This window comes from Symphalangus syndactylus, chromosome 15, assembly GCF_028878055.3.
Source record: "Symphalangus syndactylus isolate Jambi chromosome 15, NHGRI_mSymSyn1-v2.1_pri, whole genome shotgun sequence".
Taxonomy (NCBI): domain Eukaryota; kingdom Metazoa; phylum Chordata; class Mammalia; order Primates; family Hylobatidae; genus Symphalangus; species Symphalangus syndactylus.
In genome coordinates, this window is record NC_072437.2 from 86,055,907 (window position 1) to 86,081,827 (window position 25,921).

Sequence of the window (25,921 nt, forward strand, 5' to 3'; positions counted from 1 at the left end):
AGTTCTAGATCCCTGAGGAATCACCACACTGTCTTCCACAATAGTTGAACTAGTTTACAGTCCCACCAACAGTGTAAAAGCATTCCTATTTCTCCACATCCTCTCCAGCATCTGTTGTTTCCTGACTTTAAGGATCGCCATTCTAACTGGCATGAGATGGTATCTCATTGTGGTTTTGATTTGCATTTCTCTCGTGGCCAGTGATGATGAGCATTTTTTCATGTGTCTGTTGGTTGCATAAATGTCTTCTTTTGAGAAATGTCTGTTCATATCCTTCACCCACTTTTTGATGGGGTTGTTTTTTTCTTGTAAATTTGTTTGTGTTCATTGTAGATTCTGGATATTAGCCCTTTGTCAGATGAGTAGATTGCAAAATTTTTCTCCCATTCTGTAGGTTGCCTGTTCACTCTGATGGTAGTTTCTTTTGCTGTGCAGAAGCTCTTTAGTTTAATAAGATGCCATTTGTCAATTTTGGCTTTTGTTGCCATTGCTTTTGGTGTTTTAGTCATTAAGTCCTTGCCCATGCCTTTGGCCTGAATGGTATTGCCTAGGTTTTCTTCTAGGGTTTTTATGGTTTTAGGTCTAACATTTAAGTCTTTAATCCATCTTGAATTAATTTTTGTATAAGGTGTAAGGAAGGGATCCAGTTTCAGCTTTCTACATATGGCTAGGCAGTTTTCCCAGCACCATTTATTAAATAGGGAATCCTTTCTCCATTTCTTGTTTTTGTCAGGTTTGTCAAAGATCAGATGGTTGTAGATGTGTGGTATTATTTCTGAGGGCTCTGTTCTGTTCCACTGATCTATATCTCTGTTTTGGTACCAGTACCATGCTGTTTTGGTTTCTGTAGCCTTGTAGTATAGTTTGAAGTCAGGTAGGGTGATGCTTCCAGCTTTGTTCTTTTGGCTTAGGATTGCCTTGGCAATGCAGGGTCTTTTTTGGTTCCATATTAACTTTAAAGTCATTTTTTCCAATTCTGTGAAGAAAGTCATTGGTAGCTTGATGGGGATGGCATTGAATCTATAAATTACCTTGGGCAGTATGGCCATTTTCACGATATTGATTCTTCCAACCCATGAGCATGGAATGTTCTTCCATTTGTTTGTGTCCTCTTTTATTTCATTGAGCAGTGGTTTGTAGTTCTCCTTGAAGAGGTCCTTCACATCCCTTGTAAGTTGGATTCCTAGGTATTTTATTCTTTTTGAAGCAATTGTGAATGGGAGTTCACTCATGATTTTGCTCTCTGTTTGTCTGTTATTGGTGTATAGGAATGCTTGTGATATTTGCACATTGATTTTGTATCCTGAGACTTTGCTGAAGTTGCTTATCAGCTTAAGGAGATTCTGGGCTGAGATGATGGGGTTTTCTAGATATACAATCATGTCATCTGCAAACAGGGACAATTTGACTTCCTCTTTTACTAATTAAATACCCTTTATTCCTTTCTCCTGCCTCATTGCCCTAGCCAGAACTTCCAACACTATGTTGAATAGGAGTGGTGAGAGAGGGCATCCCTGTCTTGTGCCAGTTTTCAAAGGGAATACTTCCAGTTTTTGCCCATTCAAGATTATATTGGCTGTGGATTTTTCATAAATAGTTCTTATTATTTTGAGATATGTCCCAGCAATACCTAATTTATTAAGAGTTTTTAGCATGAAGGGCTGTTGAATTTTGTTAAAGGCCTTTTCTGCATCTATTGAGATAATCATGTGGTTTGTCTTTGGTTCTGTTTATATGATGGATTACGTTTATTGTTTTGTGTATGTTGAACCAGCCTTGCATCCCAGGGATGAAGCCCATTTGATCATGGTGGATGAGCTTTTTGATGTGCTGCTGGATTTGGTTTGCCAGTATTTTATTGAGGATTTTTGTATCGATGTTCATCAGGAATATTGGTCTAAAATTCTTTTTTTGTTGTGTCTCTGCCAGTCTTTGGTATCAGGATGATGCTGGCCTCATAAAATGAGTTAGGGAGGATTCCCTCTTTTTCTATCGATTGGAATAGTTTCAGAAGGAATGGTACCAGCTCCTCCTTGTACCTCTGGCAGAATTCAGCTGTGAATCCGTCTGGTCCTGGACTTTTTTTGGTTGGTAGGCTCTTAATTATTGCCTCAATTTCAGAGCCTGTTGTTGGTCTGTTCAGGGATTCAACTTCTTCCTGATTTAGTCTTGGGAGGGTGTATGTGTCCAGGAATTTATCCATTTCTTCTAGATTTTCTAGTTTATTTGCGTAGAGGTGTTTATAGTATTCTCTGATGGTAGTTTGTATTTCTGTGGGATCGGTGGTGATATCCCCTTTATCATTTTTTATTGCATCTATTTGATTCTTCTCTCTTTCTTCTTTATTAGTCTTGCTAGCGGTCTATCAATTTTGTTGATCTTTTCAAAAAACCAAGTCCTGGATTCATTGATTTTTTTGAAGGGTTTTTTGTGTCTCTATTTCCTTCAGTTCTGCTCTGATCTTAGTTATTTCTAGCCTTCTGCTAGCTTTTGAATGTGTTTGCTCTTGCTTCTCTAGTTGTTTTAATTGTGATGTTAGGGTGCAAATTTTAGATCTTTCCTGCTTTCTCTTGTGGGCATTTAGTGCTATAAAATTCCCTCTACACACTGCTTTACATGTGTCCCAGAGATTTGGGTATGTTGTGTCTTTGTTCTCATTGGTTTCAAAGAACATCTTTATTTCTCCCTTCATTTCGTTATGTACCCAGTAGTCATTCAGGAGCAGATTGTTCAGTTTCCATGTAGTTGAGCGGTTTTGAGTGAGTTTCTTAATCCTGAGTTCTAGTTTGATTGCACTGTGGTCTGAGAGACAGTTCGTTATAATTTCTGTTCTTTTACATTTGCTGAGGAGTGCTTTACTTCCAACTATGTGGTCAGTTTTGGAATAAGTGCGATGTGCTGAGAAGAGTGTATATTCTGTTGATTTTGGATGGAGAGTTCTGTAGATGTCTATTAGGTCCACTTGGTGCAGAGCTGAGTTCAATTCCTGGATATCCTTGTTAATGTTCTGTCTTGTTGATCTGTCTAATGTTGACAGTGGGGTGTTAAAGTCTCCCATTATTATTGTGTGAGAGTCTAAGTCTCTTTGTAGGTCTCTAAGGACTTCCTTGATGAATCTGGGTGCTCTTGTATTGGGTGCATATATATTTAGGATAGTTAATTCTTCTTGTTAAGTTGATCCCTTTACCATTATGTAATGGCCTTCTTTGTCTCTTTTGATCTTTGTTGGTTTAACGTCTGTTTTATCAGAGACTAGGATTGCAACCCCTGCCTTTTTTTGTTTTCCATTTGCTTGATAGATCTTCCTCCATCCCATTATTTTGAGCCTATGTGTGTCTCTGCACGTGAGATGGATCTCCTGAATACAGCACACTGATGGGTCTTGACTCTTTATCCAATTTGCCAGTCTGTGTCTTTTAATTGGAGCATTTAGCCCATTTACATTTAAGGTTAATATTGTTATGTGTGAATTTGATCCTGTCATTATGATGTTAGCTGGTTATTTTGCTCGTTAGTTGATGCAGTTTCTTCCTAGCCTCGATGGTCTTTACAATTTGGCATGTTTTTGCAGTGGCTCGTACCGGTTGTTCCTTTCCATGTTTAGTACTTCCTTCAGGAGCTCTTGTAAGGCAGGCCTGGTGGTGACAAAATCTCTCAGCATTTGTTTATCTGTGAAGGATTTTATTTCTCCTTCACTTATGAAGCTTAGTTTGGCTGGATATGAAATTCTGGGTTGAAAATTCTTTTCTTTAAGAATGTTGAATATCGGCCCCCACTCTCTTCTGGCTTGTAGAGTTTCTGCTGAGAGATCCACTGTTAGTCTGATGGGCTTCCCTTTGTGAGTAACCCGACCTTTCTCTCTGGCTGCCCTTAACATTTTTTCCTTCATTTCAACTTTGCTGAATCTGACAATTATGTGTCTTGGAGTTGCTCTTCTCGAGGAGTATCTTTGTGGCATGCTCTGTATTTCCTGAATTTGAATGTTGGCCTGCCTTGCTAGGTTGGGGAAGTTCTCCTGGATAATATCCTGCAGAGTGTTTTCCAACTTGGTTCCATTCTCCCCGTCACTTTCAAGTACACCAATCAGACATAGATTTTGTTCACAGAGTCCCATATTTCTTGGAGGCTTTGTTCGTTTCTTTTTACTCTTTTTTCTCTGAACTTCTCTTCTCACTTCATTTCATTCATTTGATCTTCCATCACTGATACCCTTTCTTCCAGTTGATCGAATCAGCTACTGAAGCTTGTCCATTCATCACGTAGTTCTCATGCCATGGTTTTCAGCTCCATCAGGTCATTTGAGGACTTCTCTACACTAGTTATTCTAGTTGGCCATTTGTCTAATCTTTTTTCAAGGTTTTTAGCTTCTTTGTGATGGGTTCGAACTTCCTCCTTTAGCTCAGAGAAGTTGATCATCTGAAGCCTTCTTCTCTCAACTCGTCAAAGTCATTCTCCATCCAGCTTTGTTCCATTGCTAGCGAGAAGCTGCATTCCTTTTGAGGGGGAGAGGCACTCTGATTTTTAGAGTTTTCAGCTTTTCTGCTGTTTTTTCCCCATCTTTGTGGTTTTATCTACCTTTGGTCTTTGATGATGGTGACATACAGATGGGGTTTTGGTGTGGATGTCCTTTCTATTTGTTAGTTTTCCTTCTAACAGGACCCTCAGCTGCAGGTCTGTTGGAGTTTGCTGGAGGTTGACTCCAGACCCTGTTTGCCTGGGTATCAGCAGTGGAGGCTGCAGAACAGTGAATATTGCTGAACAGCAGATGTTGCTGCCTGAACAGCAGATGTTGCTGCCTGAGCTTCGTCTCAGAGGGGTACCCAGCTGTGTGGGATGTCAGTCTGCCCCTACTGCGGGGTGCCTCCCAGTTAGGCTACTCAGGGGTCAGGTACCCACTTGAGGAGGCAGTCCGTCCGTTCTCACATCTCAAACTTCATGCTGAGAGAACCACTACTTTCTTCAAAGCTGTCAGACAGGGACATTTAAGTGAGGTTTACGCTGCCTTTTGTTCAGCTATGCCCTGTCCCCAGAGGTGGAGTCTACAGAGGCAGGCAGGCCTCCTTGAACTGCAGTGGGCTCCACCCAGTTTGAGCTTCCCAGCTGCTCTGTTTACCTACTCAAGCCTCAGCAATGGCGGGTGCCCCTCCCCTAGCCTCGCTGTTGCCTTGCAGTTCGATCTCAGACTGCTGTGCTAGCAATGAGCGAGGCTCCGTGGGTGTGGGACCTTCCGAGCTAGGTGCAGGATATAATCTCCTGGTGTGCCGTTCGCTAAGAACGTTGGAAAAGCGCAGTATTAGGGTGGGAGTGACCCTATTTTCCAGGTGCCATCTGTGACAGCTTCCCTTGGCTAGGAGGGAGTTCCCTGTCCCCTTGTTCTTCCCAGGTGAGGCGATGCCTCGCCCTGCTTTGGCTCATGCTTGATTGGCTGCACCCACTGTCCTGCACCCACTTTCTGACATGCCCTAGTGAGATGAACCTGGTACCTCAGTTGGAAATGCAGAAATCACCCATCTTCTGCATCGCCCATGCTGGGAGCTGTAGACTGGAGCTTTTCCTATTCGGCTATCTTCTAGTCTTTAATTTTTCATCTGTATGATGAGAAGTGAATCCAATGACTTTTTTAGATTGAAAAATTTTGAATCAAACTCAGCTAAAAATGAACAAAATATTTAAAACTACAATAATGAAGACATGATATTGGTGAAAAAAGACAAGTAAATCAATGGAACAGAACAGATAATCCAGAAGTAGACCCACATATATATATTATTATAAGTTCATTTTCTACAGAGATGCGAAGGTAATGGAGGAAGGATATTCTTCTCAACAAATAATGCTGGAGCAATTGGGTATCCAAATGCAGAAAATGAACTTCAATCCTTACCTCACACCATTTATAAAAACTAACCAGAAATGAAGCATAGACCTAAACTTCTAGAAAGTGACATAGGAGAAAGTCTTAATGAGCTTGGGTTAGGCAAAGATTTCATAGATACCTACCACTGAAAACATAACCCATAAAAGAAAAAAATGAATAAATTGAGCTTAATCAAAATTAAAAACTTCTGTTCCTTGGAATATACTTCTTATGGAAGTAAAAACACAAGCTGCATCAGAAATAAAGGTCACATTTTGCTCATAGGGAAGTTCTTTGGGCCCTTAAAAATCAGAACCTACTTGTAGAACATTTCACTTATGCATTTTATCATATCGGATTATCCTGTGTTTCATTGTTTTGACTACTAAATGTTCTAATAAAATTCGCTGTTTTAAAAAAATGAATAAGAAACATACTAAATTTTAGCAACTTTCGCTTCATTTTTTAATCTTTAAGAGAGAGAGAGAGAGAAAAAAAAAAGGCTGGAATTGATGAAAGGACATATATTGAGAGCAGTTATTGCCTGAGTGCAAAGAAGCAAACCAAAATGGTAAGAAATAAGCATAAAAATTTAAAAACTATGGTAGTTGGGGTTATTTATTAAAGAGACAAACAACCTTTGACATCTTATTAGTTCCCAAGGAATTGACCATATTAACATAAACACAAATATAGAAGTTGATTTTTGTTCATTTTATTAAAATATATATTCTTAATTAGTCATGAAAACAGTGAAGCAGTATATACTTTGTATCTTCAGTTTCAGAAACAGTAAGTATGTAACATAGTTTCAAATCAGATTTATTGAGGTATAATTTACATACACAAAATATGCCAATTTTAAGTGCACGGTTCAATATGTTTTAACAGACATGTTCACTCATATAATCACCACCATTAAGATATAGAACTTTTTGATCACTCCAGAAAGTTCTTTCATTCCCCTTTGCAGTCATTTCCCAACACCTCCCTTCTGTTCCGCAGGCAACTATGGATCTACTTTTTGACTTTAAAGATTGGTTTTGCCTTTTCTAGAATTTCATATGAAAGGAATTATGCAGTGCATCCTTTTAAGTCTGGCTTTTTCTCAGTGTAATAATTTTGAGATTTATCTATGTTGTTATATATATTAGGACATTTCCTTTTGATTGTTCAATAACATTCCATTGTAGGGATATACCCCAATTTATTTTTCCATACACTTCTTTTTTTTTTTTTTATTTGGGTTGTTTGTAGTTTTTGGCCATTATGACTGAAGCTGCTATGAACATTCACATATAATGTTTTCATTTCTCTTGGGTATGAATATCTGGGAGTAGAATTGCTATGTGTTATGGAAAGTGCATATTTAACTCTGTAAGAACTTCCAAACTTGTTTTCCAAAATGATTGTGCCATTTTACATTTTTACCAGTGATGTTTAAGTATTCCATTGCACTACATCCTCACTGACCCTTGATATTGTCAGTCTTTTACATTTTAACTATTCTAGTGGGTATATAATTGTAATTTAAGTTGTAAAATATTTACATCCCAAGTAGCTAAAATTAAGAAAAAGTTTAGAGTTGGATGGTGGTAAACCTTTAATTACCTGTAAAATTTGGTAATCTGGAACAACTTACTTATCCTAAAGCTTTTATATAATTGATATTTCAAAATAATGTAAAATCGTATTACATGCTTTTTAGCTCTATTGTAATCTCCAGTTAAGAGTAAGTAAATAGTTCCAACTATTTAATGAATATTAATTCGACATTTCTTTTGTTTCCACATTAATTTGACATTTCTTTTGTTTCCAACTTAATATAATCCAAATTTTACCCATAAAATGTAATATTTAGGGGTGGTATATATTGTGGGGAAAAACGTGTTCTAAAGATAATGAAAAAGTACTCTAGTGATAATGATAGCTGTCAATCATTAAGAACTGACTATATACTGTATACTATGCCAAAGGCTTTATAAATATAATTTCATTTAATTCTTACAAAATGGGGTACATATTCTTATTTTGATTTTACAAAAAAGGCAGTTAAGGAACTGAAACATGAAATACAAGGTTAAAAATACTTGAATAAATAAATTGATAAAAGTAATGAATGAATAGAGCAAGGAAAGAATAAGCGAATAAGAACATGGACTTGTTTTTTTCAAACAAATTATATGTTATGGATTCTAAATCTCTTAACTTGGCTTCGATGACATTGGATTATTGAAAAATGAAACTATTTTGAGGAATTGACTGACCCCTAAAGTTTCTACTGTAACTTATTTAATGTTTTGATCTTTCTAGTACTTTTTTGCCTTATAATATAAAATTTGTATGTTTGTTATTAGTGTGAAATGAAATCCTTTCAAATATATGCCATCAGAAGGATGTGTTACAAATATACAGTATTACAAACATTTATTTTGTATGCTGAATAAGAAAAAATCAGTTATAATACAGTTTTAACATAGTATCCCGTGTGTGAATTATTTAATGAAATATTTTATCTTTATTTTTTGTTCCCAGGGAGGTTATATTCAAAAGAAAAAGGAACTGTGGGGAATCTGTATCTTTATTGCAGCAGTTGACCTAGATGAGATGCCGTTCACTTTTACTGAGCTACAGAAAAACATAGAAATCAGGTGAAGTTTCTTGTATAAATATAAGCCTCTGCCATAAAAGGAAACAAATTCTGGATTTTCCTCTCAATAGACTTTAGTGAATTAGTGAGAAATGCTAAAATAAAATAAAACGTAAAGAACTTGGACCAAATAGTGAACTGCCATTCTCTCATGGAGCCATTATGAAAGTGTATTTATGCTGTATTTCTTTAAAAGGTAGCAGTTTGTGTCCTGGAAAAATTTTCATTGTGTCTCTCACTATTCATGTGTAAGCTTTCTTGATTGTGGCTGTTAATAAAGTGAACAGAAAAGCGAAGATTTGTAAATAGGCTTGTTTTATATTAAAACCTTTATATAAGTAGTTTGAGTTTATCTTAAAGGAATTTAGGTAAGATTTATTAAAGCCTAAGATTGTTTTAACATAGAGGATATTATAATTAAATGCTTTTTTTTCAGATTATATATTGATTTGAACATGCTACAATACTTGAGCCAGTTAATTACTTAATAGGTGTTTGTTGTAGAGTTTATAGCCTCATAAGAAGAGTTTATTAATGTGTTTTCAATAATGTATGAATTTTATCTTCAGAAAGTATCCAGGACTTCCAGTCATTTTCTTTGCAACATATTTACAAAAATGCAACAGTATATATTTTTACCAAATAGGTAATTATGTTTCTCCTTGAACAAAAACATCTAGAATTAAACATAATTGATGTTTTATTTAAATGAGGTAGATTAAATTGTTGCATTTTTGAAATACTTTTTTGGCTATATCTAAATAAAATGTGGAAACGAAGGCCTTGTATATTCGTAAATATACAAAAAATAGAAATAACATAAATAGTTCATAGAGTCAATACCTGCAACACTACAGGCACTCACTGCTTCTCTCCCTTCCTTCTTTTCTTCCCTTAAGTTTCCCCTACTTTGTTGTAACAATTCAGTTTTCATGGTAATCTCAGGACAGATATTGCCATATACCTCAAAAAAACTGGAACTGAGAGTAGTTCTTTAATAAATGCTATTCCGAGGCTAATTTCTTTTTCTCTGGATATATCTGCACATTTGTTCCTTTCCCTTTTCTCTTCTAATCAACTTTCTGGTCTTCTATTCTTTGTCATTTCTACTCTTTCTTTATTTGCTTTTTCACATAGCTTGTCATGGCTCCGCCATTCCTTTCTGTGTCATAGGAACTTTAATAACCTTTTGGTTCCTCTGCTGATTAGCTGAAGCTCTTATTTCCCCAGTGTTTGATTGGTCCAGCCCATTTTTTTGAGTGAGGGCTATAACTCATTGGTTGCTGGACAGCCTATGGATGGGTCAAGTGACTATCTTTTGGTTCAGTTAGCTGCTTTGGTATAATTCCTTATACAAAATTCATGATTAGAAATTAGCATGTGAGATGTAGTTAATGATTGCTATCTTTAATATCCTATTGGAAAATGTATATATTGATGTTTCAAATAGGTTAATTTTTATTGAAAACAGTAACGAAGAGTGATTTAAAGTTATTATTTAAACTGCTTAAATTTTTAAAATCAACTTTCCTTTTCCAAAAATAATTCAATTCTAAAATCATTGGTGGGGCAAATAAAGTATGCATTTTGGTGTGCATCTCTGACAGGAGGGTGCCACAGGGCCCAGAGCAGGATGTTAGAGTCAAAGTAGGGTGAGGAGGGCATCCTTTGTGTGGGGGCAACCTGATGTGGCTGCTTTGTGTGCAGTGTCAGAGACTAAGCAGGGTGTGCAGGCAGCCGGTGCAGGGAGTCAGAGCACAAGTGAGGTGAGGAAGTGTCTATGCTAAGGGGTGGGGTAAGTCCAGAACTGGGAGTCGGTTCTGAGAAGAACAGAAAAGTGTCCACATGGGGGAGGGGGTGGCTTTGGAGATGAAAGATGGTTACTTACAGGGGGATTGAGTAAGTAAACTGAGGATGAATGGGTTCCAGGTTTCCCACTGTCAAAGAAGAGTTACAAATATAGAAAGGGAAACACTAAAATGAAGCATATGGTTTTATATTGGAATTGGATAAATGGATGTGAACTCATGTTTTTTAAAACACATAGACAGATACAGAATAAATATACGCATATCTCTTCTTGATCCTTCGTTTTCTTATATTCTCAATGATAAATAGATATAAGCATAGGTATATAGATAATAGAGGTGTAAGTTGAAGGCGAATTGATTTTGCAAAAAGTAATTCCTTCCAAAGGATATAGTAGTGATTTGATGTAGAGCTGATAATCTTTTGAGTTGAAGTATCTATGATTTGAAAACGAAATAACACAAATTTTTAAGATTACTGATTTACTTTTTTCTATTCTTTCCTTTGTAGTGTCCATAAATTCTTTAACTTACTAAAAGAAATTGATACCAGCACCAAAGTTGATAATGCTATGTCAAGACTGTTGAAGAAGTATGATGTATTGTTTGCACTCTTCAGCAAATTGGAAAGGTAAAGTAAACATTTTATTAGGGTTACACTCTGATTTTTTATGTCATTGTTCATAATTAGATTCTGGGAATTATTTAACACATTTAGTAAAGTTAGTAAGTATTACTTCTTAGACTTGTCCCTTTTAATGTTAGCTCATTAATTCTTAGCTTTCTTATTTATCCAGTAATATGCATTCTGAATGCTTCCTGGAAAATTAACCGTTTTATTATCCTTTCATGTCTTCCATTTGTTTTCGAAAACTTTAAGGTTATCTCCCATTTTAGCCTTCTTTGCCAGAAAACTTCTAGTTCTGAATAGAATGGTGACATAAATTTAAACTTCTTCCTAATAGTGTTATTTAGTTTGGAATGAGAAAACACTGGCAATGGATGGTGAATATGACCTATACTATGAGGTAATGATTTGTATTCCCAGTGGTGGCTTAGAGGACTTTTTCCATTACAGTTCAAGTAGGAGCATAATTAATATGCTTCGGTTAAGTGTTTTCTATACTTTTCATCAAAACTGTAGTCCCCTACCCCAAATGTTTCAGCCCTTAATTTGGCACATGTCTGTTATCATGTTTGTTTTGAGGCTCATTTCATTTGCAGTTAAGAGAATATGAAAGTTACTGTGTTAGCTAAATAAGCAATTGTGTAATAGCATGGTAAAGGGAGAAGGGTAAAAGAGGCATGGCCCTATTCTGGAGAGAATGAGGACGGAGATAGAGGTGGAAAGAAGCATCTCTTTAGGAGGATGCCTCTATTTTCTCCCCCTTTTTCTTTTTTGATCACTAAAACTTCACAACTGTGGTAGAGGATGAGAAAAATTAGAGAAAAAACTCAAAGGCCTAGGGCTTTTGAAGGACTGTCTTTTCTTGCCCCTGGTTTTAATTGTAATATGGTAGCATTGGCCATCTTTTTTTTTTTTTTTTTTTTTTTTTTTGGTCTTTTCTTGACGAGAATAGAAGCTTTTTGCACAAGAAAAAGGGGAATTTTTAATTATTAATGGAGATAAATTATCTAACTAATTTGCATAACAAACATGAACTAATTATAGAATACTTGGAAAACACAGAAAGGCATAAATAAAATATGAATCGACCAAAATGTCAACAGTGGAGAGAATCACTTTTCATATTTTAGAATGTTTCTTTCCTTTGGGTATTGTTTCACATTGAGTAGAATATTATATATGTGTGTGTGTGTGTGTGTGTGTGTGTGTGTGTGTGTGTTTGGCTTTTAAAATTTACCTAATTGTGACTTTCTAAATTTTTTTCTATTCTTTAAACTTGTTTACAACCTTTTAATTCATATCTGGTAGCTTATTTTAATATGATCCTAAATACAACGTTGCCCTAGATTTTTTTTTGGAACAATATTATTTAGACCCCTGAAAAACTAGAAACAACTGTATATTCACAACTGAAGTTAAACAATAAATATTAAACATATCTAAACATAAAATGTTATAAATATAAAATAAAATGTGATAAAGAATAATGGCAATATTGGAAAGTGTTTCTAATGTTAAACAAATGAAGCAGGATATATACTGATTATGACTATGTGTAAGGAAGAAACCTAGACAACTAATGCATAGAATGAAATGACTGGAGAGAAGTTTACCACAATGTTAACCCAAGTTTTATATGAGTAACTTACATTTGTAAGGAGGATGTATTACCTCTCTAGTAAACAAAGCAAGCAAAAACTTCTTTAAGCCAACTTTAATGAGTATTCTATATATATAAGTACTTTAAGAGCTATAATCATCAGGGTTTTTTTTTCTAGGTATAGAATTTGGGGACTCATTGGTAGGAGTGATTTGGGGTGCAGTTCTGATTTTTTTTTTCCTGCTATAGTAATTTTGACTGGATGCTTCCAAGTCGTTTGCTCTGCTGTCTGAGATAAGGAATCTGCTTGGATATTTGTTTCTGTTGTAAGAAGCAGAAATTACATAGTGGACAAAGCATTACATTGTATATGTTTAAGGGTGAAAGGTAACTATAGTGGTGATTTTGGTCAGAGAAAAAACCATAGAAGGCAATGTCCAAATAGGGTTTATAGGAAAAATAGAAATTCACCAAACAAAATGAGTGGGAACGGGAGCGAGCATCTTAGAGATTAGCATGTGTACAAAGCCAAAGCAGTGATATCAGGATGTACTTTGATATTGCTAATGGCTGAAAGGTAGGAAGGGGTCAGATTGGTAGTAATCTTGGACTTTGCCCTGCAGGCAGTGGAAACTCCTTGCATGATTTTAAACTAGGGAGTAACAGTCGGATTTGGCCTCAAAAGACCACTCAGGACTTTGTAAAAGGGGTTAAAATTTTTATTGACAAATCATATGAGATAATTTAGAGTAAAGAGTAAACTTTACTAACCTTAGGTGGATCAGCTGGGTTTTTTCTATCTTATTTATACCTTTTTTTTGAAGAGTAATTGAGAGAATTAACTGTTATTATATATTACAATGATGTGAGATGTCATAAATTGGGAAAATCTACTTGAACTTTGTTTTATAATGCTGTACATTTTTTGTTTTTAAAATGTATACTTCTTAAAAGAAGATGAACAAAGCATGAGAAAACTACTATGACTTCTAAATTATGAAAAAATGTTAAAAAGTCATAATGTTTTTCTTTTCAGGACATGTGAACTTATATATTTGACACAACCCAGCAGTTCGTAAGTAGTTCACAGAATGTTATTTTTCACTTAAAAAAAAAGATTTTTATAGAATAATCTCAAACATCTTGATAGTTAGGGTTAGTTTGATCGATTATAGCAGGCTACTTCATAAATTAAGCCTGTAGATTTAAGTCCTGTGTAGATTATTTATCTTCTCACAAAGAAAATAGTATAAAATACATGCCTTGTGCTACAAGGAAGAACTAATAAGGTGGAATTGATTCAGGACAACATATCACCAACTCTGAGAAAAATGCAAATTCATTGACTAAATCTTTGTTGAGGGTCTGTTACAGGCACTTTATTAACTAATAATCAGCATAATTTCTGTGTGAGAATAAATGTAAAAATCTGTATTAAAATTTCCAAATGATTATTTTAAATGTATAATGCATGCTCTAACAGTATGCCCATGAAGAGCTCCAGAGTTTTTTCTTGGAAACAGAATGAGTAGTGCATGAGATTTTCTGCCTCGTTGGAGTAGTATTGAAGATAATTAATATAAAGGGAAATTGTATATTTACTGATCAATTGATATCAATCTATTAATTCCAACAAGTGAATGTCTATGGAAAGATTATCAAGGCAAAGTGTTAAATTGGCAAACTAAAGTCATCCAAACCATCATTTTTCTGCTCACAGTGTTGATAATTAATCAGAAAAAACAGCAAAAAATATTAAGGTAATTTGAAACAAAGTATATTATAGCATACTATGTCTTTTATATATTTTTATATTAGAATTGAAATATTCAGTATTTCTTTTACAAAATTTTTCTCTCAAAATGTATACTTTTTTTCTTAATTTTTTTTTTTTTCCAGCTTCTCATGGTCAAGAATGTGTACTGTTCTGTGGGCTAAATACCATATCTTAGAATTATAAGACATAGAAACATTAAATGAATAGAGATAAACTCAGGTGTAAATTACACATTTAAAATGGACTGCATTCTATTATGCATTTAACTAAGGTCTTTTTTTTTTAAATGCACAACAAGAAACACCCAAAAGATATATCTGGAAAACTTTCTTTCAGTGATACATTTTTCCTGTTTTTTTTTCTGCTATTTGTTTAATAGGATATCTACTGAAATAAATTCTGCATTGGTGCTAAAAGTTTCTTGGATCACATTTTTATTAGCTAAAGGTAAGTTCATTATATTTATTAAATGCTAATATTTCAAATGTAATAATTAAATTGGCATTCCTTTGGACTAAATTCCCCAATTTTTATTGAGTAATGTACTCCTCCCTCATTCTCTGCATGGCTTATTAACTGTTAGCAAGTTCTTATAATTCTGGTACTAGAAACAACCTTGGAAATGCTTTATTTCATTTATGTTTCTAATATTCCATCTTTCCTCCCTTTCTTTTTTTTGAAGAATAATGATGTTACTGTTTTCATAAAAATGATATTTTGCTCATGATAAATAACTCAAAATAATTTTGGTCATGAAAGCACAAAGAAAAATTACCTAAAATCCACCCAGGGATAATCGGCATTAAAATTACATAATTGGGATTCAGTTAAGGTATAGAGTTTTTATTATTTTTGTTTGTTTATGCAAACAGTGTTAACTTGTTATCAGTTAAAATAATGGGTTATAAGATAGGATTTGCAAGCCTCATAGTAACTTCAAACCAAAAAACATACAATGTAGACATGAAAAATAAAAAGCAAGAAACTAAAGCATATCATCAGAGAAAATTACTTTCACTAAAGGAAGACAGAAAGGAAAGAAAGAAGGAAGAGAAGACCACAAAATAACCAGAAAACAAATAACAAAATGACATGAGTAAGTCTTTACTTACCAATAATAACATTGAATGTAAATGGACTAAAGTCTCCAATTAAAAGACACAGACTGGTTGAATGATGGAAAAACAAGACCCATTTGATCTGTTTCCTACAAGAAACACACTTTGCCTATAGAGACACATACTGACTGAAAATAAAGGGATGGAAAAATATATTCCATGCCCACAGAAACCAAAATAAGAGCAGGGGTCACTATACTTATATCAGACAAAGTAGATTTCAAGAACAAAACTATAAGGACAAAGAAGGTCATTATATAATGATAAAGGGGTCAATTCAGCAAGAGGATATAACAGTGTTAAATATTTATGCAACTAATACTGGTGCACCCAGATTAAAGCAAATATTATTAGAGCTAAAGAGAGACATAGGCCCCAATACAATAGAAATAGCTGGAGACTTCAACACCCCACTTTCAGCATTGGACAGATCTTCCAGACAGAAAATCAACAAAGAAACATCAGACTTAATCTGCACTATATAGACCATATGAATCTAATAGATATTTAAAGAACATTTCATCCAAGAATATACATTCTTCTTCTCTGCATATTAATCATTCTCAAGGATAGACCATGTGTTAGGCTTAAAACATTAAAAAAGCATGAAATAATATCATGCATATTCTCTGATCACAATAGAATAAAACTAGAAATTAGTAACAAGGCATTTTGGAAACTGTAGAGATACATGGAAATTAAACAATATGCTCCTGAATGACCGGGGGTCAATGAAGAAATTAAGAGGGAAATTAAAAAATTTTTTGAAACAAATGATAATGGAAACATAACAAACCAAAACCTATGGGATACAGTAAAAGCAGTACAGAGGGAAGTTTATAGCTGTAAGTGCCTACATCACAAAAGAGGAAAACATCTTTTTTTAAAAAAAACTTTTAGGTTCGGGGATACGTGTGATGGTTTGTTACATAGGTAAACTTGTGTCACAGGGGTTTGTTGTACAGCTTATTTCATCACCCAGGAATTAAGCCCAGTATCCAATAGCTATTTTTTCTGTTTCTCTCCCTCCTCCCACTTTCCACCTTCAAGTAGACCCCAGTGCCTGTTGTTTCCATCTTTGTGTTCTTAAGTTTTCATCATTTAGCTCCCACTTATAAGTGAGGCCATGCAGTATTTAGTTTTTTGTTCCTGCATTAGTTTGCTAAGGATAATAGCCTCCAGCTCCATCCATGTTCCTGTGAAGGACATGATCTCATTCTTTTTTATGGGCTGCATAGAATTCCATGGTATATATGTACCACATTTTCTTCATCCAGTCTGTCATTGATGAGAATTTAGGTTGATTCCATGTCTTTGCTATTGTGGATAGTGCTGCAGTGAACATTCACGTGCTTGTGTCTTTATGGTAGAATAATTTCTATTCCTTTGGGTACGTACTCAGTAATGGGATTGCTGGGTCCAAGGGTAGTTCTGCTTTTAGCTCTTTGCAGAATCGTCAGACTGCTTTCTACAATGTTTGAACTAATTTACACTCCCACCAAGAGTGTGTAAGTGTTCTCTTTTCTTTGCAACCTCACCAGTATCTGTTATTTTTTGACTTTTTAGTAATAGCCATTCTGACTGGTGTGAGATGGTATCTCATTGTGGTTTTGATTTGCATTTCTCTAATGATCAGTGACATGTAGCTTTTTTCTCATATGCTTATTGGCTGCATATATGCTTTCTTTTGAAAAGTGTCTGTTCATGTGCCTTGCCTACTTTTTAATGGGGTTGGGTTTTTTTCTCTTGTAAATTTGTCTAAGTTCCTTATAGATGCTGGATATTAGACCTTTGTCAGATGCATAGTTTGCAAAATTTTTCTCCCATTCTGTAGGTTGTTCATTTACTCTGTTGATTGTTTCTTTTGCTGTGCAGAAGCTCTTGAGTTTAATTCGATCCCACTTGTCAATTTTTGATTTTGTTGTGATTGCTTTTGGTGTCTTTATCATGAAGTCTTTGCCCGTTCCTATGTCCAGGATGTATTTTTTTTTGAGACAGAGTCTCACTCTCTTGCCCAGGCTAGAGTGCAGTGGCACAATCTCAGCTCACTGCAACCTCTGCCTCCCAGGTTTAAGTGATTATCTTGCCTCAGCCTCCTGAGTAACTGGGACTACAGGTGTGCACCACCATGCCCAGCTAATTTTTGTATTTTTACTAGAGATGGGATTTTACTATGTTGGCCAGGCTGGTCTTGAACTCCCGACCTCAGGTGATCCATGTACCTCAGCCTCCCAAAGTGCTGGGATTACAGGAATGAGCCACCGCACCTGGCCTGACCATCTTTAATCCATCTTGAGTTGATTTTTGTATATGGTGTAAGGAATGGGTCCAGCTTCAATCTTCTGCATATGGCTAGCCACTTATCCTAGCACCAGTTATTGAAATGGGAGTCTTTTCCCCATTGCTTGCTTTTGTCAGCTTTGTCAAAAAGATCAGCTGGTCCTAGGTGTGCAGCCTTATTTCTGGGTGCTCTATTCTGTTCCATTGGTCTACACTATTCTGAAAAAAAGTGCCTGTTTTTGTACTAATAACATGCTGTTTTGGTTACTGTAGCCCTGTAGTATAGTTTGAAGTTGGATAGTGTGATGCCTCCAGCTTTGTTCTTTTTGCTTAGGATTGCCTTGGCTATTCGGGCTCTTTTTTGGTTCCAGCTGAATTTTAAAATAGTTTTTTTTTATTTATGTGAAGAATGTCATTGGTAGTTTGATAGGAATAGCCTTGAATCTGTAAATTTTTTTGGGCAGTGTGGCCATTTTAATGACATTGATTCTTCCTATCCATGAGCATGGGATGTTTTTCCATGTGTTTGTATCATCTCTGATTTCTTTGAGCAGTGTTTTGAAATTCTTGTTGTAGAGAGCTTTCACCTCCCTGGTTAGTCGTATTCCTATGTATTCTTTTTGTGGCAATTTTTAATGGGATTGCCTTTCTGATTTGGCTCTCAGCTTGGCTCTTGTTGGTGTATAGAAATACTAGTGATTTTTATACATTGATTTTGTATCCTGAAACTTTGCTGAAGTTGTTGATCAGCTGAAGGAGGTTTTCGGCTCTAAAACTATAGGGTTTTCTAGATACAGAATCCTGTCATCTGCCACAGAGATAGTTTGACTCCTTCTCTTCCTATATGGATGCCCTTCATTTCTTTCTCTCACCTGATTGCTCTGATTAGGACTTCCAATACTTTGTTGAATAGGAGTGGTGAAAAAGGGCATCCTTGTCTTGTGCCAGTTTTCAAAGGGAATGCTTCAAGCTTCTGCCCATTCAGTATGACATTGGCTGTGGGTTAGTTATAGGTCAAAAAAAGAGGAAAAACTCAAATAAACAATCTAACATTGTATCTTAAAGAATTACAAAAATAAGAGCAAATCAAACCCAAAATTAGTAGAAGAAAAGAAAGATCAGAGCAGAAATACATGAAATTGCAATGAAAAAAAATTGCAAAAGATCAATGAAACAAAGTGTTTTTTTAAAAAGTTAAACAAAATTGACAAGCCTTTAGCTAGATTAACTAAGGAAAAAAGAGAGAAGATACAAATAAAATCAGAAATGAAAAAGGAGACATTACAACTGATACTGCAGAAATGAAAAGTATCATTAGTGGCTTCTATAAGCAACTATATGCCAATAAACTGGAAAATATGGAACAAATGGGCAAATCCCTAGACATGTACAACTTACCAAGATTGAACCAGGAAGAAATCCAAAACCTGAACAGACCAATAACAAGTAATGAGATTGAAGCCATAATAAAGTCTCCTAGTAAAGAAAAGCCTGGGACCTGATGGCTTCACTGCTGAATTGTACCAAACATTTAAAGAAGAACTAATACCAATCCTACTTACAGTATTCTGAAAAATAGAGTAGGAAGAAATACTTCCAAACTCATTCTACAAGGCCTGTATTACCCTGATACCAAAACCAGATAAAGACACATTAAAAAAAGAAAATAGGCCAGTATTTCTGAGGAATATTGATACAGAAATCTTCAACAAAACACTAGCAAACTGAACTCAATAATACATTAGATAGATCATTCATTATGTCACAGTGGGATTTATCCCTGCAATGCAAGGATGGTTCAACATACACAAATCAATGTGGTATGTCAGTCATATCAACAGAATGAAGGACAAAAATCATATGATCATTTCAATTGATGCTGAAAAAGCACTTGATAAAATTCAGCATCCCTTCATGACCAAAACCCTAAAAAACCTGAGGATAGAAGGAACATACCTTAATGTAATAAAAATCATATATAACAGACCCACAGCTAGTATAATACTTAATGGGGAAAAACTGAAAGCCTTTCCTCTAAGATCTAGAACATGACGAGGATGTCCACTGTCATCACTGTTATTCAGCATAGTACTGGAAGTCCTAGATAGAGTAGTCAGGCAAAAGATATAAAGGGAATCCAGATTGGAAAGGAAGAAGTCAAGTTATCCTTGTTTGCAGCTGATACAATCTTATATTTGGAAGAACCTAAAGACTCCATAAGAAAACTATTAGAACTAATAAACAAGTTCAGTAAAGTTGAAGGATAGAAAATCAACATACAACAATCGGTAGTGTTTCTGTATGCCAACAGTGAATAATGTGAAAAAGCAATTTAAAAAGTAATCCTATTTACAATAGCCACACATAAAATAAAATGCCCAGGAATTAACCACAGAAGTGAAAGATCTCTATAATGAAAACCATAGAATACTGATGAAAGAAATTGAAAAGCACACCAAAAAAATGGAAAAAATATTTTATGTTGTTCATAGATTGGAAGAATTAATATTGTTAAAATGTCCATACTACCCAAAGCAATCTATAGATTCTATGCAATTCCTATCAAAATACCAATGACATTCTTCACAGAAATAGAAAAAACAGTCCTAAAATTTATATGGAACTACAAAAGACGCAGAATAGTGAAAGCTATCCTAAGCGAAAAGGCGACATTGCTTGACTTCAAATTATACTACAGAACTATAGTAACCAAAACAGCATGGTACTGGCATAACAGCAGACACATAGACCAATGGAACAGAACAGAGATCTCAGAAACAAATCCACACACCTACAGTGAACTCATTTTTGACAGTGGCCAAGAACATATGCTGGGGAAAAGACAGTCTCTTCAATAAATGGTGCTGGGAAAACTGGATATCCATATGCAGAAGAATGAAACTAGACCCCTATCTGTCACCATATACAAAAATCAAAATGATTAAGGACTTAGATCTAAGACCTCAAACTATGAAACTACTATAAGAAAACATTGGGGAAAATCTCTGGGACATTGGTCTGGGCAAAAATTTCTTGAGCAATACCTCACAAACACAGGCAACCAAAGCAAAAATGGACAAACGAGATCACATCAAGTTAAAAAGCTTCTATGCAGCAAAGGATACAATGAATGAAGTGAAGAGACAACCCACAGAATGGAAAAAATATTTGCAAACTACCCCTCTGACAAGCAATTAATAACCAGAATATATCAGGGACTCAACTCTATGGAAAAAATCTAATAATCTGACCAAAAAATTGGCAAAAGAGTTGAATACACATTTCTCAAAAGAAGACATACAAATGACAAACAGGCATATGGAAAGGTGCTCAACACCAGTGACCATCAGAAAAATGCAAATCAAAACTACAATGAGATATCTATCTCACTGCAGTTAAAATGGCTGATATTCAAAAGACAGGTAATAACAAATGCTGGCTAGGATGTGGAGAAAAGAGAACCCCTGTACACTGTTGGTGGGAATGTAAATTAGTACAACTACTATGGAGAACCGTTTGGAGGTTTCTCAAAAAAATTAAAAATTGAGCTACCATATTATCCAACAATCCCACTGCCGGGTATATACCCAAAGAAAGGAAGTCAGTATATCAAAGAGGTATCTGCACTCCTATGTTTGTTGCAGCACTGTTTATAATAGCTAAGATTTGAAAGCAACCTAAGTGTCCATCAACAGATGAACGGATAAAGAAAATAAGGTACATATACACAATGGAGTACTATTCAGCCATGAAAAAGAACAAGATCTAGTCATTTGTGACAACATAGATGGACCTGGAGATCATTACGTTAAATGAAATAAGCCAGGTACAGAAAGACAAACATCACATATTCTCATTTATTTATGAGATCTAAAAATCAAATCTGAACTCATGGACCTAGAGAGTAGAAGGATGGTTACCAGAGGCTGGGAAGGGTGGTGGAGGTTTGGGAGAGATGAGGATGGTTAATGGGTCCACAAGCATAGAAAAAATGAATAAGACTTGTTTGATAGCACAACAGGGTGACTTTAGTCAATAATACCTTAATTGTACATTTTAAAATAAAGAGTGTAATTGGATTGTTTGTAACTCAGAGGATAAATGCTTGAGGAGATGGATACCCCGTTCTCCATAATGTGCTTATTTCACATTGCATGCCTGTATCAAAACATCGCACATAACCCATAAATATATGTACTATGTACCCACAAAAATTAAAATTTAAAAAATTATGTAATTGTCATTCCAGATATATCTTCATATATACATTTTGATTAAAAAGATGGGTAGTTGAGTGCATTCACGAATATAATTTTCTAAAACTAGGTTTATATTACAGTGCTACCTTTATTTTTTATTTTTTGAAAAATTTTTTTTTATTATTATACTTTAGGTTTTAGGGTACATGTGCACAATGTGCAGGTTTGTTACATATGTATCCATGTGCCATGTTGTTTTGCTGCACCCATTAACTTGTCATTTAGCATTAGGTATATCTCCTAATGCTGTCCCTCCCCCCCCCCCCACCCCACAACAGTCCCCAGAGTGTGATGTTCCCCTTCCTGTGTCCATGAGTTCTCATTGTTCAATTCCCACCTATGAGTGAGGACATGCGGTGTTTGGTTGTTTGTCCTTGCGATAGTTTGCTGAGAATGATGTTTTCCAGTTTCATCCATGTCCCTACAAAGGACATGAACTCATCATTTTTTATGGCTGCATAGTATTCCATGGTGTATATATGCCACATTTTCTTAATCCAGTCTATCATTGTTGGACATTTGGGTTGGTCCCAAGTCTTTGCTATTGTGAACAGTGCCACAATAAACATACATGTGCATGTGTCTTTATAGCAGCATGATTTATAATCCTTTGGGTATATACCCAGTAATGAGATGGCTGGGTCAAATGGTATTTCTAGTTCTAGATCCCTGAGGAATCGCCATACTGACTTCCACAATGGTTGAACTAGTTTACAGTCCCACCAGCAGTGTAAAAGTGTTCCTATTTCTCCATATCCTCTCCAGCACCCGTTGTTTCCTGACTTTTTAATGATGGCCATTCTAACTGGTGTGAGATGATATCTCATTGTGGTTTTGATTTGCATTTCTCTGATGGCCAGTGATGATGAGCATTTTTTCATGTGTCGTTTGGCTGCATAAATGTCTTCTTTTGAGAAGTGTCTGTTCATGTCCTTTGCCCACTTTTTGATGGGGTTGTTTGTTTTTTCTTGTAAATTTGTTTGAGTTCATTGTAGATTCTGGATATTAGCCCTTTGTCAGATGAGTAGGTTGCAAAAATTTTCTCCCATTCTGTAGGTTGCCTGTTCACTCTGATGGTAGTTTCTTTTGCTGTGCAGAAGCTCTTTAGTTTAATTAGATCCCATTTGTCAATTTTGGCTTTTGTTGCAATTGCTTTTGGTGTTTTAGTCATTAAGTCCTTGCCCACACCTATGTCCTGAATGGTATTGCCTAGGTTTTCTTGTAGGGTTTTAATGGTTTTAGGTCTAACATTTAACTCCTTAATCCATCTTGAATTAATTTTTGTATAAGGTGTAAGGAAGAGATCCAGTTTCAGCTTTCTACATATGGCTAGGCAGTTTTGCCAGCACCATTTATTAAATAGGGATTCCTTTCCCCATTGCTTGTTTTTGTCAGGTTTGTCAAAGATCAGATAGTTGTAGATATGCGGCATTATTTCTGAGGGCTCTGTTCTGTTTCATTGATCTATGTCTCTGTTGTGGTACCAGTACCATGCTGTTTTGGTTACTGTAGCCTTGTAGTATAGTTTGAAGTCAGGTAGCGTGATGCCTCCAGCTTTGTTCTTTTGGCTTAGGATTGACTTGGCAATGCGGGCTCTTTTTTGGTTCCATATTAACTTTAAAGTAGTTTTTTCCAATTCTGTGAAGAAAGTCATTGGTAGCTTGATGGGGATGGCATTGAATCTATAAATTACCTTGGGCAGTATGGCCATTTTCACGATATTGATTCTTCCAACCCATGAGCATGGAATGTTCTTCCATTTGTTTGTATCCTCTTTTATTTCATTGAGCAGTGGTTTGTAGTTCTCCCTGAAGAGGTCCTTCACATCCCTTGTAAGTTGGATTCCTAGGTATTTTATTCTCTTTGAAGCAATTGTGAATGGGAGTTCACTCATGATTTGGCTCTCTGTTTGTCTGTGATTGGTGTACAAGAATGCTTGTGATTTTTGTACATTGATTTTGTATCCTGAGACTTTGCTGAAGTTGCTAATCAGCTTAAGGAGATTTTGGGCTGAGACGATGGGGTTTTCTAGATATACAATCATGTCATCTGCAAACAGGGACAATTTGACTTCCTCTTTTCCTAATTGAATACCCTTTATTACCTTCTCCTGCCTGATTGCTCTGGCCAGAACTTCCAGCACTATGTTGAATAGGAGTGGTGAGAGAGGGCATCCCTGTCTTGTGCCCGTTTTCAAAGGGAATGCTTCCAGTTTTTGCCCATTCAGTATGATATTGGCTGTGGGTTTGTCATAGATAGCTCTTATTATTTTGAGATACGTCCCATCAATACCTAATTTATTGAGAGTTTTTAGCATGAAGGGTTGTTGAATTTTGTCAAAGGCCTTTTCTGCATCTACTGAGATAATCATGTGGTTTTTGTCTTTGGTTCTGTTTATATGCTGGATTACATTTATTGATTTGCGTATGTTGAACCAGCCTTGCATCCCAGGGATGAAGCCCACTTGATCATGGTGTATAAGCTTTTTGATGTGGTGCTGGATTTGGTTTGCCAGTATTTTATTGAGGATTTTTGCATCAATGTTCATCAAGGATGTTGGTCTAAAATTCTCTTTTTTGGTTATGTCTCTGCCAGTCTTTGGTATCAGGACGATGCTGGCCTCATAAAATGTGTTAGGGGGGATTCCCTCTTTTTCTATCGATTGGAATAGTTTCAGAAGGAATGGTACCAGTTCCTCCTTGTACCTCTGGTAGAATTCGCCTGTGAATCCATCAGGTCCTGTACTCTTTTTGATTGGTAGGCTATCCAGGAATTGAACTCAGCTCTGCACAAAGTGGACCTAATAGACATCTACAGAACTCTCCACCCCAAATCAACAGAATATACATTTTTTTCAGCACCACACCACACCTATTCCAAAATTGACCACATAGTTGGAAGTAAAGCTCTCCTCAGCAAATGTAAAAGAACAGAAATTATAACAAACTGTCTCTTAGACCACAGTGCAATCAAACTAGAACTCAGGATTAAGAAACTCACTCAAAACCGCTCAACTACATGGAAACTGAACAACCTGCTCCTGAATGACTATTGGGTACATAATGAAATGAAGGCAGAAATAAAGATGTTTTTTGAAACCAACGAGAACAAAGACACAACATACCAGAATCTCTGGGACACATTCAAAGCAGTGTGTAGAGGGAAATTTATAGCACTAAATGCCCACAAGAGAAAGCAGGAAAGATCCAAAATTGACACCCTAACTTCACAATTAAAAGAACTAGAAAAGCAAGAGCAAACACATTCAAAAGCTAGCAGAAGGCTAGAAATATCTAAAATCAGAGCAGAACTGAAGGAAATAGAGACACAAAAAACCCTTCAAAAAATCAATGAATCAAGGAGCTGGTTTTTTGAAAAGATCAACAAAATTGATAGACCACTAGCAAGACTAATAAAGAAGAAAAGAGAGAAGAATCAAATAGATCTAATAAAAAATGAAAAAGGGGATATCACCACCGATCCTACAGAAATACAATCTACCATCAGAGAATACTACAAACACCTCTATGCAAATAAACTAGAAAATCTAGAAGAAATGGATAAATTCCTCGACAAATACACCCTCCCAAGACTAAACCAGGAAGAAGTTGAATCTCTGAATAGACCAGTAACAGGCTCTGAAATTGTGACAGTGCTACCTTTAAAATATAAAAATTAATTTCACTGAAATTTTATAGAAGAAAATAGAGAAGTGGAAGGAATTGCTTAAATTTAGATAAGTATTTTGTCACTTTAAGTGATATTATTTTTAAAATTATTTCTCCAAGATTAGGAAAAAATGTGAAAAAATTAAGAGGTTGCAATCTTTATTTTATTTAAGTTTCTGTTTTTATTTAAAGCAACATACATTAATCTGGTTTGAAGAAGGTTACTATCCTCACTCTTCCTGGTGCCTCCCCCTCTCCATTTTCAGATTAGTCCAT

The 25,921-nt window shown here is 35.5% G+C and overlaps 1 protein-coding gene across 3 annotated transcripts in view; it reads left to right on the forward strand.

The window, feature by feature from the left end:
* Positions 1–25,921, forward strand: part of RB1 (RB transcriptional corepressor 1) — a 183,806-nt gene that overhangs the window by 34,158 nt on the left and 123,727 nt on the right. For all 3 annotated transcript variants that reach the window (XM_055244932.2, XM_055244934.2, XM_055244933.2), the window contains exons 3-6: positions 8,393–8,508; positions 10,827–10,946; positions 13,580–13,618; positions 14,700–14,767. In XM_055244932.2, coding sequence (XP_055100907.1) covers positions 8,393–8,508; positions 10,827–10,946; positions 13,580–13,618; positions 14,700–14,767 — 343 coding nt within the window. The remainder of the gene's footprint in view (positions 1–8,392; positions 8,509–10,826; positions 10,947–13,579; positions 13,619–14,699; positions 14,768–25,921) is intronic.